The sequence below is a fragment of the Pleurodeles waltl genome, chromosome 3_1, assembly GCF_031143425.1.
Source record: "Pleurodeles waltl isolate 20211129_DDA chromosome 3_1, aPleWal1.hap1.20221129, whole genome shotgun sequence".
NCBI classification, from domain to species: domain Eukaryota; kingdom Metazoa; phylum Chordata; class Amphibia; order Caudata; family Salamandridae; genus Pleurodeles; species Pleurodeles waltl.
This window is the reverse complement of record NC_090440.1, coordinates 1,012,550,622-1,012,565,573: the sequence shown is the minus strand read 5'-3', so window position 1 is coordinate 1,012,565,573 and position 14,952 is coordinate 1,012,550,622. Positions and strand designations below refer to the sequence as shown.

General features: G+C 38.0%; 1 protein-coding gene across 3 annotated transcripts in view; it reads left to right on the top strand.

Annotated features, from left to right (window-relative positions):
- The window catches only part of LOC138284927 (prolyl endopeptidase FAP-like), a 551,554-nt gene that overhangs the window by 163,751 nt on the left and 372,851 nt on the right, over positions 1 to 14,952 (top strand). For all 3 annotated transcript variants that reach the window (XM_069224259.1, XM_069224257.1, XM_069224258.1), the window contains one exon: positions 98 to 233. In XM_069224259.1, coding sequence (XP_069080360.1) covers positions 98 to 233 — 136 coding nt within the window. The remainder of the gene's footprint in view (positions 1 to 97; positions 234 to 14,952) is intronic.

Below are 14,952 nucleotides of genomic sequence, written 5' to 3'. Positions count from 1 at the left end.
ATCTTATTTTTAGCTTTGAAAAAAAGCAATGATCTAGTCTTCCTCTGGTTATTTCTTTTTAAAGGCGTATTTTGAATTTTTTTTTTTTTGTCTGCAGTGAATACTACTTTGTTTGGGTGACATGGATATTAGATGACAGAATCTGTGTACAGTGGGTGAAAAGAATACAGAATGTTTCTGTGCTAGCTATATGTGACTACAAGAGAAGTGAAAATATATGGGCGTGCCCACAGGTATGATGTAATTATTTTAGTTGTTTTATATCTTTTTAATATTTATGCTTCCTTTTGCACAATGCATTAGGAAATGCAACATACGTCATAGTAATACAGTGTTTAGATACATGAGTGAACTATGCAAGCCAGATTCACAAAACTTTCTTTATCAGTTGATGTATCTTAATCCTGTCTTCAATGTGAACTACACATCAGTATCTAGGCCTGATTCACAGAGCACTCGCATTGAGCACTCGCATGGAGTAGTTGTGGCTTACTCCAGACTCAGGTGTGACTTGTGAGTTTAAAGGAATAACAAAAGTTTTCTGATTACAAAGCTTTTCTCTGTGAGTAAACATGTCTTGTCCCTTACAATTCATGGGTACAACTACTCACAGGAAAATGTGCTGTCAATTATAATATATTTCAATGTGTTTTTCATCAAATAGAAGAGTAGCCATAGCAAAATGTCCGCTATGCATGCATCTTGAAATAAATTGTTTTCAATCTAGATGGTTGAATGGTGCCATTGGCTCTGCCATTGCCCATGATGTAATCCACAATGCATTGGAAAAGCCAAAAGCATGAGTGGAAAAAGGTAAGAGATCATGGCCTGCATCAGGTTGCAGCGAATGGCTGGTAGCCACATCAGCATGGTGAGCCACAGAGACATAGTGGGTGCAGGGGCAAGTGGGGAGGGATTACAACATCGGACTGCTTAAAGCCCTTTTTTATAGCAGAAGGCAATGCAAAATGTAATGGCAAAGCCATGTAATTTTCCACAAATTACCATGGTTTTAAGGAAAGCCCACCTAACTAATATCAAATCTTAAAAACCGCCAACAGCAAATAGCTGACAGGCTCATTCTCTGTGTATGTATATGTTGTGTACATGTATATTGGTCCCCAAAAGACAGTTAAACATGCTTGGAGGCAAAAGCTGAAAAGGGTTCATAACTTTTTTGTGTGATGGTCACCCACACTTAAATCAAAAATAAATCGCATAATCAATTGGGAGGTTATCCTTGATCCAGGTCTTTGTTTTTTTAATTTAGAGATTGAAATTCAAATTCTGTTGAAAGCCTGTTATTGTAACTTAATTGCACGCCTGCAAAGCAACAAGTAGGTAAGTGTTGCTTAGCTTTGACCACATTTACCACTTGCTTAAGGAGTAACACAGAATGTAGGTCAATTTAAACTTGGAATTTCTTGGGTACACCTTCACCCCTGCACTTCTATGTGATTCATCTTGAGAGAGATATTAGGAGCATTACAGATAGTGAGAAAGCAACTTTTTTTGTGTGGTCACCACCATTTCTTTGTGGAATGATCCTGCTGGGGTTTTGAATCTGCAGACTGGGAGACTACTAACCAGGCCCCAGTACAAGTGGTCTGACACCTAAACAAATTCAACATTGGAAGTAACCTTAATTGGAACATTTAACTTTCCTATAAGACCACAGTATATGGTGATTGGAGTACACTTATGACATGCACAGTTAAAGGTGACCTATGGACTATAGTATTACTACACCATCCCCTAGTGTAACCAGACAAAGATTACTCCAGGCATACCCCTGTAGCCTATCAGCTGCAGTTTAACTCTGCAGAATGATCTGTTAAAATAAACCATTTTGACAGGAGAAAATCTCCCTTTTAAATATTAATGAATAGTGCTACCTATTCCTTGTAGTCCACAGAGCAGGGTACATGACATTTAATAGTAGATGATGTAGAAATTTAAAGGTAACATTTCCTAACAGTGACTGGCTCTTTAAAGCTGTTTTCACCGTAGGAGGCTGACTGACCCCAAGAGAAACCCTGTGAGGCAATATTAAATATTTTGTTTGCTATATAAGGCTAGGGACCAGCTAAACAAATGATTTGAGAGCTGTTTTTAGAATATGTTAAAAGTCCAACTCAGTGGTGAAGTCCAATTTTATTAAATATTTAGAAAACAAGTCATTTAGAATGTCGCTTTTTTCTGCTTGAAGATCAGAGAGGCTCATTTGTGTTAGCCTCCAACTGTCACTCAGTAGCTTAATAGCCATGATGGGGTGTGAAAACCACTCCCAGAGCTGAGACGAAGGCCTTGGTGTGGAAAAGCTCTTTGTTTCTCTGGCAGTTTCATCAATTGAACAATGCCAAGTTAACACTTCAACAACAGAAGCCAGTGAAGTGTTGTCAGCCATCTTAGAACTCGACTGAAGCTGAGACCCAAAAAATAAAATAAAAAAAATAACAGCAGCCAGGGTATGGACACCCTGACCCCTTAGATCTGGTGCTGGGGTCCCAAAGAAACCCACCCCCAGGGCTAAAAACATTTTTCTTTTGATTTTACGAGTAGAGTTGTGGTGGATTCGCAGATCTGCCATAAAATAGAAAAGAAAATGAAGCGCGGTCTCCCGGGTGGGCCAAGTCCTGGGGGCTTCTGTGTAAAAAAGCAGGGGGGGCTCCTAGCCCCCTCCCGCTGCCCTGGGACTTTCACCTCCCCGGGGCTTATTAGTTGTATGCCCGGAGGGGTCGCTTGCCCCTGCTGCCTTAGGGACCGCCACCTCCTGGGGCAAAATGTAATTTGTTTGTGGGGGCAGCGTGCCCACTGCTGCCCTGGGGACTACCATCCCCGGGACTTATTATTTGTATGCAAGGGCCGTGTCCCCCCACTGACCTTGTGACTGCCACCCTCCAAGGTTTTGTTGTAAGAAGCAGGGGTCCTGAGTTGTAGTTATCTTTGGCCACAAGTTATAGTTACTTGAGGTAACTCTAACTAGAACTGGTGAATTTCTATGGTTCCGTACCTTTAAAATGTGAGCCTAAATATAACATCCCTTTAACCTTTGATTTTTCAGTGAAAAAGAGATTCATATACATATATATATATAACCAGACAAAATGCTCGTTCCGAGCTCGGACGGCCCGCGAGGGGTGGTGCACAAACTGGCAGAGCGAGCCGGTGAAATTCCAAACAACAAAAAACAAACAGGTTAACATGCACACTCAAGACATCCAGGAAATAGTATATGAAAGCGAGCTTTAATCCAAAACACAATGCGTTTCGGCTGTCCCAACAGCCTTGATCACGTGCATTATACAACCAATCATTAACATTTAAATACAATTATATTCAGTCTCATAGAAACAGGACAACGGAGAGGATGGAAAACATTGTATTAGTCCCACCTACCATATTTACTAATATAAGTGTGGCTTGTCATGTCAGAGTCAATAAATACATAAACTCTAATCCATTGCTATATAATTAACAGACATGAATAAAGGGCAAAATATAACTTAATAAATATATGTAAACTATATATATAACCAGCATAAGGCTTGAATAACAAAAGTCCAGTTATATGCAGTATTATACATTATAAATTCCATTATCCATCTAACCAGCTCACACTTATACTATGTCATATTATGGGAAATCCCAAATATTTTTTAAACTAAGTACAGGTCAATTATTGATCTTAACCTTTTCACTATCAGAGATGTCATAATGAACTGTAATATAATCAATACTAAAATAAACGTGCAAAGAAAAAAAGAAGAAAAATAAAGAAATAAGTGCAAAACATCCTTATCTGTATATCATTACACACAGTGCAGACCATATCATTAAATGTAAGGAGGAAAGGGAGAAGTCAATGACAATCCAAATATATATCCATCTGACCCCATCCTACCTGTTATAACACAAACATACATAGTAAATAAACTTGTTTTTAAAGTAATTCTCATCTAATCACAAAAGCACTATGTACACAAAACAATAGACTAAAATGTCAAGTTAAAATATTTTTTCTTCATTTTCTAAAATTACATTGGCAGATATTTGCAAACATCAGTGATCCATCAACCCTCATATAGGTGAGTATTTAATTCCTCACCCGTATTTAACCCCTTAGGTATCATGGTTTCCAAAATTAGAATATATCTGGATTCCTTTTTCTGTAAAATTAATTCTCTGTCCCCACCCTTGTGGTAGGATGGCCCATGCTCAATACCAAAGTATGACAATAAAGAATTGTCAGAATTATGTTTCTCCTGAAAGTGTCTAGCTACCGGATAGTGTGAATCATTAGATGTAATAGTTTGCATATGTTCAAGAATGCATTTTTTTGCACTATGTTTGGTACTTCCTACATACCACCAGTGGCAAGGGCACTCTAACACATAAATAGTAAATGGAGTACTGCATGTAAGAAACTTCTTAATCGGTCTCAAATATCCTGGTTTGCATGTAGGATATTCTTTCCACATGACACTGTTACAACAGGCTTTGCAGTTTCCACATGGGAAAAATCCCTGTAGACTGTGATCTGTAATTTGAGGAATCATTGTGATGTCATTAGATCTCAAAATATCGTGTAAACTATGCCCCCTTTTATAAGTGATTTGGGGTCTCCTTTGAATTGTAGTACCAATAATAGGATCGCTCCTCAAGATCTCCCAATTCTTTGAAATGATCATCTTAATTTGTGCTGTATCTTCATTATAAGTCATAATAATTCTCGTCTCATTGGTATCATCATCTCTCTTCATGGATTTATTCTCAAATAGGGTCTGTGTTCTTTTCACCCCTTTGATTTTATCAATGGCCCTTGTGATCACCCAATTTGGATAGCCCCTTTGTTGAAACCTAATGATCATATTTTTTTGTTCATCGCAAATGCCTCATCAGTATTACAATTCCGCTTAGCCCTCAACAATTCACCATAAGGGATACTCCACTTCAAATTCTCATGGTGCCCACTTGATGCATGAAGTAAGCTATTGCCTGCATTCGACTTGTGAAACAGTTCTGTATGTATCATATTGTTATTGATATTTACTTTTGTGTCTAAAAACCCAATAGATGATTTACTCATATTTTGTGTCAGGACAATATTAAAATTGTTGTTATTAAGTTTATCAGTAAATCTTTTTGCATCACCTTCTGTACCTTTCCAGATGATAAAGAAATCATCAATGTATCAAAGCCACAATATGGCCTGTTTAATTTCAGGGTACCTCACCTCATCCTTGAAAATCTGCTCTTCCCACCATCCTAGGAACAAACCAGCAAAACTTGGAGCAAAACAAGTTCCAATGGCAGTACCGAGAATTTGTTTATACAATACTCCGTTAAAAAAAAATATATTATTAGTAAGGCAGTATCTGATCATCTCTATAATCATATCAGTATGTGCCAAGTATTTCATTGATCTTGTATGTAAATAATATCTACATGCTTGAATACCTTTCTCATGTTTGATAATGGTATATAGGGAATTAACATCTAGAGTTATCAATACAAAGTCATCTTCCCATGAAAAACCTTCAAGTTTGCCCAGAAAATCTTTGGTGTCCCGTACATACGATGGTAAATTAATTTCAAATTCCCTCAGAAAGAAATCAACATATTTCGAGACATTTTCCAAAGCACGATCACATGAGGATACTATTTGTCTACCTGGAGGATGGTCCCTATCTTTATGTATCTTAGGAAGAATGTACAGTACAGGTATCTTAGGAAAATCTTTTTTAAGGAAACAATATTCCTCCCATGATATCAAACCTTTGTCCTTCCATTCTGTGAGAAATTGGCAAATTCCTGTAATACTATTAAAGTATATATCTTTTGTGACAATAATATAAAACTGTCAATTATCAAGCTGACGCATGACTTCTTCAATATACTTTTCTCTCCCCATAAGTACAATATTGCCACCTTTGTCATCCGGACATATAATAGTATTACTCTCTTCTGCCAATGATTTGATAGTTAATCTCTGATCATATGTCAAATTTTGATTATGTCTCATCTTAAACCATGTTCTATGTCGAAACTGTATCAAATTCTGAACAATCACATCATGGAAAGTATCTATATTATCGTGGCTCATATTAGGCAAACATGTGGATCTGGGTTTAAATCCCGAAGGAGCTGTAAGATCATATGTCACACACAAATCATCCAAACTTTTATGCAGATCCTTCAGACTTTCCTGTATCTCAGTTTTTTCTAACTCATGAAGGGTTACCAATGTATCCACATCACTAATACTCAACACATCTTGAGCCTCATAAATGTCTGAGCAATCATTACCCATACTGTTCTGATTTTTTAGTTTGAACCATTTTTTAAGTTCAACTTTCTAATAAATTTGAATAAGTCAATACGAGTCTCTGCATAATTAAAGCGTTCAGTACGACAGAATGAAAAAAAGTGCAGTCTCCCGGGTGGGCCAAATCCTGGGGGCTTCTGTGTAAAAAAAGCAGGGGGGCTCCTAGCCCCCTCCCGCCTTCCCGGGGACTTTCACCTCCCCGGGGCTTATTAGTTGTATGTGTGGGGGGGTCGCTTGCCCCCTGCTGCCTTAGGGACCACCACCTCCTGGGGCACAATATTATTTATATGTGGGGGAGCATGCCCCCCACTGCCCTGGGGACCACCACTCCCCGGACTTAATTGTTGCATGCGGGGGGTGTGCCCCCTCACTGCCCTTAGGACTGACACCTCCCCAAGGTTTTGTTGTAAAAAACAGGGGGCGTGAGTTGCAGTTATCTTTGGCCACAAGTTATAGTTACTTGTGGTAACTCTAACTAGAACTGGTGAATTTCTATGGTTCCATACGTTTAAAATGTGAGCCTAAATATAACATCCCTGTAACCTTTGATTTTTCAGTTAAAAAAAGATATGTACATGTACATATATATATATATTTATATATATATATATATATATATATATATATATATATAAAATGTCTCCCTTTGTCAACCCACAATATTTAAATATATCTACTTATATCTATATATATATATACATATATAGATATAGATATCTATATCTATATATGTACATATATATATAGATATAAGTAGATATATTTAAATATTGTGGGTTGACAAAGGGAGACATTTTACAGCAGGGAGAGAAATAAGAAGTGGATTTTGATACTGTATTGAAATACACTGCTGAGGCTCTTAAATTGTGTCCACAACTTTGGATTCCTGATCCGTGCCTATGAGAGTGGAAGTGTTGGTGGACAAAACCAGATAATTAGGAGAGCACAGAGTCTAATGGAGGAGTTAAAAGTGACATTGTTGCAGTTTTATTTATGTTGTGGTCGATTTGAAGGTAAGCTAAGTTTTTTCTCATCTTATTTGGAGGGATTCAGGTAGTTTGATGTTTTAGCAGGGAGTAGACTGAGTTTGTCTTTATTACTGTTAAAACTAGCCCAATAGCTGTCTGCTTGACTTCTGTGTTCTGATTATTTAGAAGCCAGGGTGGCTAGAATAGCCACTACTATCACTGCCAAGTTTGGTGTTGATCATGGTGATGAATATTGCAGTAAAGTAATCAAGGGTATTACAAGGTAGGCAGCTTCTTCTTAGCCCTAGCTAGAACCGACTTCCATTGTCAAGCTGAGCACCAAAAACTATACTTTTGGCTGTTCATAGACATTTAACAGGATGATTGAAGAAATAATGATGCAAATGACAAAGTATCTTTTTTAATTTTTAATTTGAAGAAGTAGATGACAATTAAAATTACAACTATACATTTAAATGCAGCACAAGCTATATATAGTGTTCACCAAGGTACAATACAAATGCATTCCACTATTATTTATCTTCCCTACAATATGACATTAGATCTGTTTCTATCATTCTAAATGTCCCCATATTCCATGAAATTTTGCACAAGCCCTATTGCTCTTTTTGTCATTAATGGTTATCTCCATCCCATAATAATGCCATACATGTGCCTACCATTGTGTGCTATATAGTGGGTTCTCTTCCTGAGAATATTGAGCAATACGTAGTCTATAAATTGGGAGGATTAGATATCCTGTGTATGTACCTTAAAAAATATAGTAGCAATTTATGTACAGAACTTCAATAAACATGGACATTCAACAAACATGGGTAAATCGTCAGCTGAGTCCATAACTCAGTTCATAGAACACAAACCTCAATTAAGAATGTTCCAATATTTTAAATTTATATAACTAAGTAGGTGAATCGTGCAGTCTATTAATGACCTTGTATTGTTACAATTTCAAATGGGAACATCTGAGCAAAGTTTAATCCATTCTTATTACTGTTTGAATATCCTCCATGTTTATTTGGCTGCCCAATCTTGTTTGACAATTTTTCAGCACTGTTATGCAATTTATCTTCAAATGTCTGAGAGAACAAATGATGAATGCAATGTATAGTTGACTTCCTCACTTGTTCACCTAACAATTCAAGTAAAGGTATCGAAATGGTGGTGGTATTGAATATCCATATTTTACTAAAATAGTCCCCAATTTCCACGTATTTCAAAAACAATTGTTTATCGCTATTGAGAACTCCTTCTGCAGATGCAGAAGAGAGTAATATGCAAGATTCTACAATGTGACCCAACTTAGGTATCCCTTGTTAATCCCAGCTATTACAATAGGAGTCATTAAGTATGTAAATCATAAGTGATGAGATACCCCACAATGGTGTACATATATTGAGACTTGGTATCTGAAAATTTGTGTCTAAAAGTGTTTCATATTGTATATGCTATCTTAACAACCTTGCACCTAATCTTTTTTAAAACAAGTAGGATCAATATATCTTAGCATATCTTGGCAGTGTGCAATTGGTGCCAGGTCCAAGGCTAATCTTATTCATTGTTCATTGTTACATTTCAAAATGTATTATCTTCCAATATTAAACAACACCTTTTCTGCAACATGACAGCCCAGTAACAATGGTTGTAATCGGGGAGATCCCAGCCCTCTCTTTAGATGGTTTCAAATAGTGCCATATAAATTTACTGGTGACCGATTCCAATTTTTTAGAACAGGAATTAGGAACCATTAGTGAAAATTTAGTGAAATAGCTATCAGATTTAACAATGTTGCTACAACCCACTATTGATAAAGGTAGTCTCTTCCAGTTGTGACATTTTTGTAGGCATTCTTTCATTATATGCTCATAATTAATATCTATTATTTTGTCTTCAAAGTTACTTATTCTAATACTCAGTTAAGTAGCTTCCCTCACATTGCCAGTATTCTTCTTATATACTATATACAATCAATATGCATTTGGGTTTTATCCACATTAAGCTTATTTCCTGAAACACTACCATATTGCTCACCAATTTTTCCACTAGTTGAATATATTGTAGTTCTTTAGTAGTATGTACAGCTACATCATCTGCATATGCTGATACCTTGCCCTGTACTCTATTCAGTTCCACTGGTGCCAGTTATAAATTCTCCAGTATTCATCTAATATATGGCTCTAACAAGACAAGACAGCAAATAGCAGAGGAGCAATAGAACATCTCTGCTTGGTCCACCTTGTTATTTATATGCTGCGAGGTTGGACCTATAGTTACTATTCTAGCTCTAGGTGCAGTATAGAATAACTACATGCATGCAATAATTGTTTTGGGATACACACATATAATCCAGAACTGTCCATAATAATGCACATGAAACCCAATCAAACCAATCACGTGCTTTCCCAGCAGCTAAGAAAATCATGCCTGCAGGTTCTTGAAGGGTACTTTCTGCATTAAAAATTGCTATTGCCTTCTTAATATGCACCAAGGTATCTTGGCCAGGGATAAAGCTGTGATGTTCCTAACTGATCAAATTGGATAATCACACTGCTAATACTTTGAAATAGATTTCAGCATCCCCATTAATGAAAGATATTGGTCTTTATTAACCACATTAATTAGCTGCCTTGTTTGGGTTTAACAATATATCACTGAAGCTCATGTAGCTGCTCTCACTAGTACCAGCAGCGATCTTAGCCATTATAGGGGTAAGGTTATAAGAACATGTTTTATAAAACTGAATGGGTATACCATCTTCCCTGGCAACCTTGCATGCTTGTAAAGCCTCAATCTCATACACTATCCCCATTTCATTATCCCTGGTAAATGATGTTCTTAAACAAAACATTCTTGATGATTCTTCACAGTTTGAACATCTTTATATGGTTTCTTATAGAATTTCCTAAATTGTTCAAGTATCTGATCAATCCCTTTAATTCAATTATCGTGATCATGTTTAATCTCTAGTATCACAATCATATTGCTTTTAACCCTAGTCTTATGTGCAAGGCGGCACCCTGGCAGCATCACCATATTCTAGTGCCTTCCCTTGAGTGTCATAAAATTGGCTGCTGACTTCCTCCTTATTTTGCTGCCCATTTGCAACCTTAATGCTACTAACTGCTGATAAACCCTTTCCTCTCTATCCATAGACTCCTGAATAGTAGTAGTGTGTATTGATTCAAATTTATGTAATCTGTGCATTAATTTGCTTTCCCTCTGTGTAGCCATATGTCTTTTTTGGCAACAAATTGTGTCATGGTTTCTCATATACAGTATGGCTTCAGAGCATCCCATACTATATATATGGTAGTGTTCCCATTTTATTATTCAAGAATTCGAGTATGGAATTACTCATAAGTTTTCGATCCACTCAACATTCAAGTTAATTAGTGTCATTATCATAGAGTATTGGAGATTTAAGTATTATTAATTGGAATGTCCCTGATATGAATGAACCCCACAAGCATAAGTCAGTCCAACATATTACAAAGGAATATATACAGCTGACATGAAAACCTTCATGATTCTTGATTGAAACCTGCTTAGCCTAGAAAGAGACTAGCTCAAGTAACTTAGATTCTAAGTTATAGCATTTACAAAACAAGAAGTTTCAATGGGGGAATACTAGGGAAGGTTTGTGTGAGGACTGAAATTATTAACACCAAAGTGGAATCACAGTTTAGATGGGCACTTACTCAGATCCAAGTAAAGTTAAACATCATTAATATTTGTAGGGTGTATGGGCCTAGCAATGATGACAAATGTATGTGAGATGTCCTTGAAATGGAATTGGTCAGTTGGAAGGGAGAGCTCATTCTATTTGACCATTCCATTGTTATGTGGAGCCAAACTTCACACCACAAACAGCAAAGCACCAAGGCGCATGAATAGGATTAGAGAAATAATTGAAAAGATTTGGGCAGAACTTGGATTGATAGACTTATGGAGATTTTAAATCAGAAGGAAGCAGGTTTTACATATTATTCAATACTACATAAACAATACCTGTGAATAGACATGATAATGGCCACTTGAAGTATGGTAAATAACTCTTCTATTCAAGTATACTCAAAGATAAAGTAACTTAAATGCAGCAGAAGACCCAAGGTCTTTGCTACATTCATCATGAGGTCAGTTATTCCTAGCCACGCTTCAAGAGTTGCTTGGATTTTAGAGATGTGGGTAGTTTTATGTAGAGCATGTTCGTGAGTGATCAGAAATATAAGTATTTGTAGAAGAGGATGAAAGACAGGGATGTCTTGAGTACTCCAAAAGTGATGATATGAATTCAATAATAAAAGTATCAATTGCAGCTGGTTGTTGTCTATGGATCAGGGATGAGCCCAAAAAAGTCAGCATTAGTACTGATATATTGAAATAGGAGTAGATGGGTGCAAAGCAATAGAGAGGTTCCGGAGAATTCCAATATTCATGGTGTTAGAGTGGTCATTAATGTAGATTTGACCTTTCTCAAGATACTATCTTAGGGCCTGATTCACAAAGGTACTTACGTGTAGTAAACTTACGAGTACGGAGTCTCCGCAGTCATAACAGAATCGCCACACTCGGGGTGGAATGTCCGCACTCGGTAAGGTTCACTCTCTGCAGTGTGTTGAGATACTGCCCTGAGTGAGGAGATCCTGCCACAATTCTGGAGGCCCTACACTTGTAAATTAAGTACAAGTAAGTACCTTCGTGACTCGGGCCCCCAGAGTGCCACAAGAGCAGTGCTTGTTCTCTGTATGAGTTGGAAAGTGGATTTTCATGTCATGAGATGATGATGAAATGAAACTCTAATAACTGTTATACATCAGAGACCACCATTTTCAACCTCCTCCATTGCATAGCTGAGTCTTCAAATGTTGCAGTATATATTTCGTATGAATGAGGTGAGAAATGAAGGGCCATATTTATACTTTTTGACGCTAAACTGCGCTAACGCAGTTTAGCGTCAAAAAAATTAGCGCCGTCTAACGCCATTCTGAAGCGCCATGCGGGCGCCGTATTTATAGAATGGCGTTAGCCGACCGGCGCTGCCTGGTGTGCGTGAAAAAAAACCACGTACACCAGGCAGCGCCGGCGTAGGGGAAAATGGCGTATGGGCGTCTCAAAATGGGGCAAGTCAGGTTGAGTCAAAAAAATCGCCTTAACCTGATTTGCGCCATTTTTTTACGACGCCCATCCCCCATTAACATGACTCCTGTCTTAGCAAAGACAGGAGTCATGCCCCCTTGCCCAATGGCCATGCCCAGGGGACTTCTGTCCCCTGGGCATGGTCATTGGGCATAGTGGCATGTAGGGGGGCACAAATCAGGCCCCCCTATGCCACAAAAAAAATAAAAATAATAATACTTACCTGAACTTACCTTTTCTTCCCTGGGATGGGTCCCTCCATCCTTGGGTGTCCTCCTGGGGTGGGCAAGGGTGGCAGGGGGTGTCCCTGGGGGCAGGGGAGGGCACCTCTGGGCTCATTCTGAGCCCACAGGTCCCTTAACGCCTGCCCTGACCCAGGCGTTAAAAAGAGGCGCAAATGCGGGGTTTTTTGCCCCGCCCACTCCTGTTTGTGATTTTTGCCCGGGAGTATAAATACCACGCACATGCCTGGAAGTCATTTTTTAAGACGGGAACGCCTACCTTGCATCTCATTAACGCAAGGAAGGTGTTCACGCCAAAAAATGACGCTAACTCCATGGACTTTGGCGCTAGACGCGTCTAACGCCAAAGTATAAATATGGAGTTAGTTTTGCGTCGAAATTGCGTCAAAAAAAACGACGCAATTTCGGCGCAAACGGAGTATAAATATGCCCCGAAGTATTTTCAGAATGGGATGAGTGTTGCTTAAGTGCATTGAGTCTTTTGCTGGTGTGAACGGAAAGAAGTCATTCATAATACTGGTCACAAAGCTGGCATTGATATTGGGCTATTGTTTGTCCGGACTCACAATAATTATTTTGTCAGGTAATTCGGTTCATTGTAGAGGATGAAACAGAGCGTTCACATGGCTGTGAAAAAATTGTCAGAACCTGAAGATGGCGATCATGGGAGTCTCAGTAGGAGGTGAATGGGAAATTTGACTTGTAAATGGTGATCTTTGGGTATTGTCCAGACCTTTATGAGATATTTACCAATGGAGTATTTGATTTGTGTGGAAGGGTTGTTAAGGTGTATTCAATATATTCAAGTATGTCACAGACTGGTACCCTATAAATCAAAATCTCAGACTATTGTTTATTCAAAATAAATCCACATTGTCTTGAATTTCTAGTCACCAGTTTCTAAAGAGGCATGCTTAATTACATTTGAAGTATATTAAAATGTGTTTTTCACCACTAAAGTCAAATTAACTTTTATATATCTTAACTTGTTCATCCCCTTTAACTTAGTTTTGTCTGATCTAAATTTTGAAAATGTAGACTTCCCTGGGAAGTAAAAGGCCACACACGCCCGCGGCTCCTCAGTTATGGTGGAGGAGCATCTCCCCCGCTGAGACTCAGCAGAGCGAAAAGTGAAAAATAAAATGATAATAAAACTGTTTTATTATAATTTTATTTTTCTTATGGCTAGAGCCAGCTGAGTCTAGGGTGGGGCGGGGCCAGTCATACCAGCAGGGGGAGCAGTAGTGTACACAGTAATTGCGCATGCCGATTTGGCCAGCTGTCCAAGGATGAACAAACTGACATGTGCACTTTGATCTCTCCACCTGAAGAGGCACAGGCTCCCAGGCCCTGAGCTAGCGCTAAGCCTGCCTACTCCGGATAATAATGGCGCTACTCTCATGCTGGTAAACAGTATTACCAGCATGAAAGCAGCTTCTTGATTGTTGGATAGGAGTCTGCACAGTGTGTACCGGCACTTGGGGAAATGGGATTTGGGACCGGAGCAGAGGAAGACAGACGGCATACTTTTTTATTTATTTATTTTTTGTTATTCACCCCCATTCCCACCAAATCCCCTACCCCTTGCCCCACTACTTATCATCAATAGCAGCCACTGCTGCACACATGCCTCACTGACACCTATAGAATCTCAACAATCAAATGTTTTTTATGAAGTTGTCTGCAGACATACATTACCAATGACTATAACTCCTTATTCAATGATTATATTTTCTCAAATTGTTATCCTCATGGCTTGTTTGAATAATTAAATTGTGAAGAAGCACTGTAAAAGGCAAACTAATCCTTATTTTTTAAATGTGTTCCATTTCAGTAATTGGCACTAATTAAATCCCTGCTTTTCTATTATTTAATACAAATTGGCATCTAATGGCACAGAAGCGTAATTGTAGACATTAAAATTCCCATTCTTCAGTGACCACTTTATATGCCACTGATGAATAAAAAAACCTTTCACAATTCTAAAACCGCTATGACAACATTCTCAGAGATGCAGATGACTATGGCTAAATTTGTTAAAGAAACAGCCTTATTTTTAGTTGTAGATGATAGTGTGTTAGGGCTAAAAAAGGAAACATGGATCATCAGCACTTGGTAGTGAAATGAAGGAGGAGCATTTACTGTAACATTGTAAACTTAAAATGGGATGCTCTAAGTACTAGCATAAAAGCAAATGGTTCAAGAATATACAACTGACAGAAATGTTTCATATTTGCTAACTTAAAACACACAAAGTGCA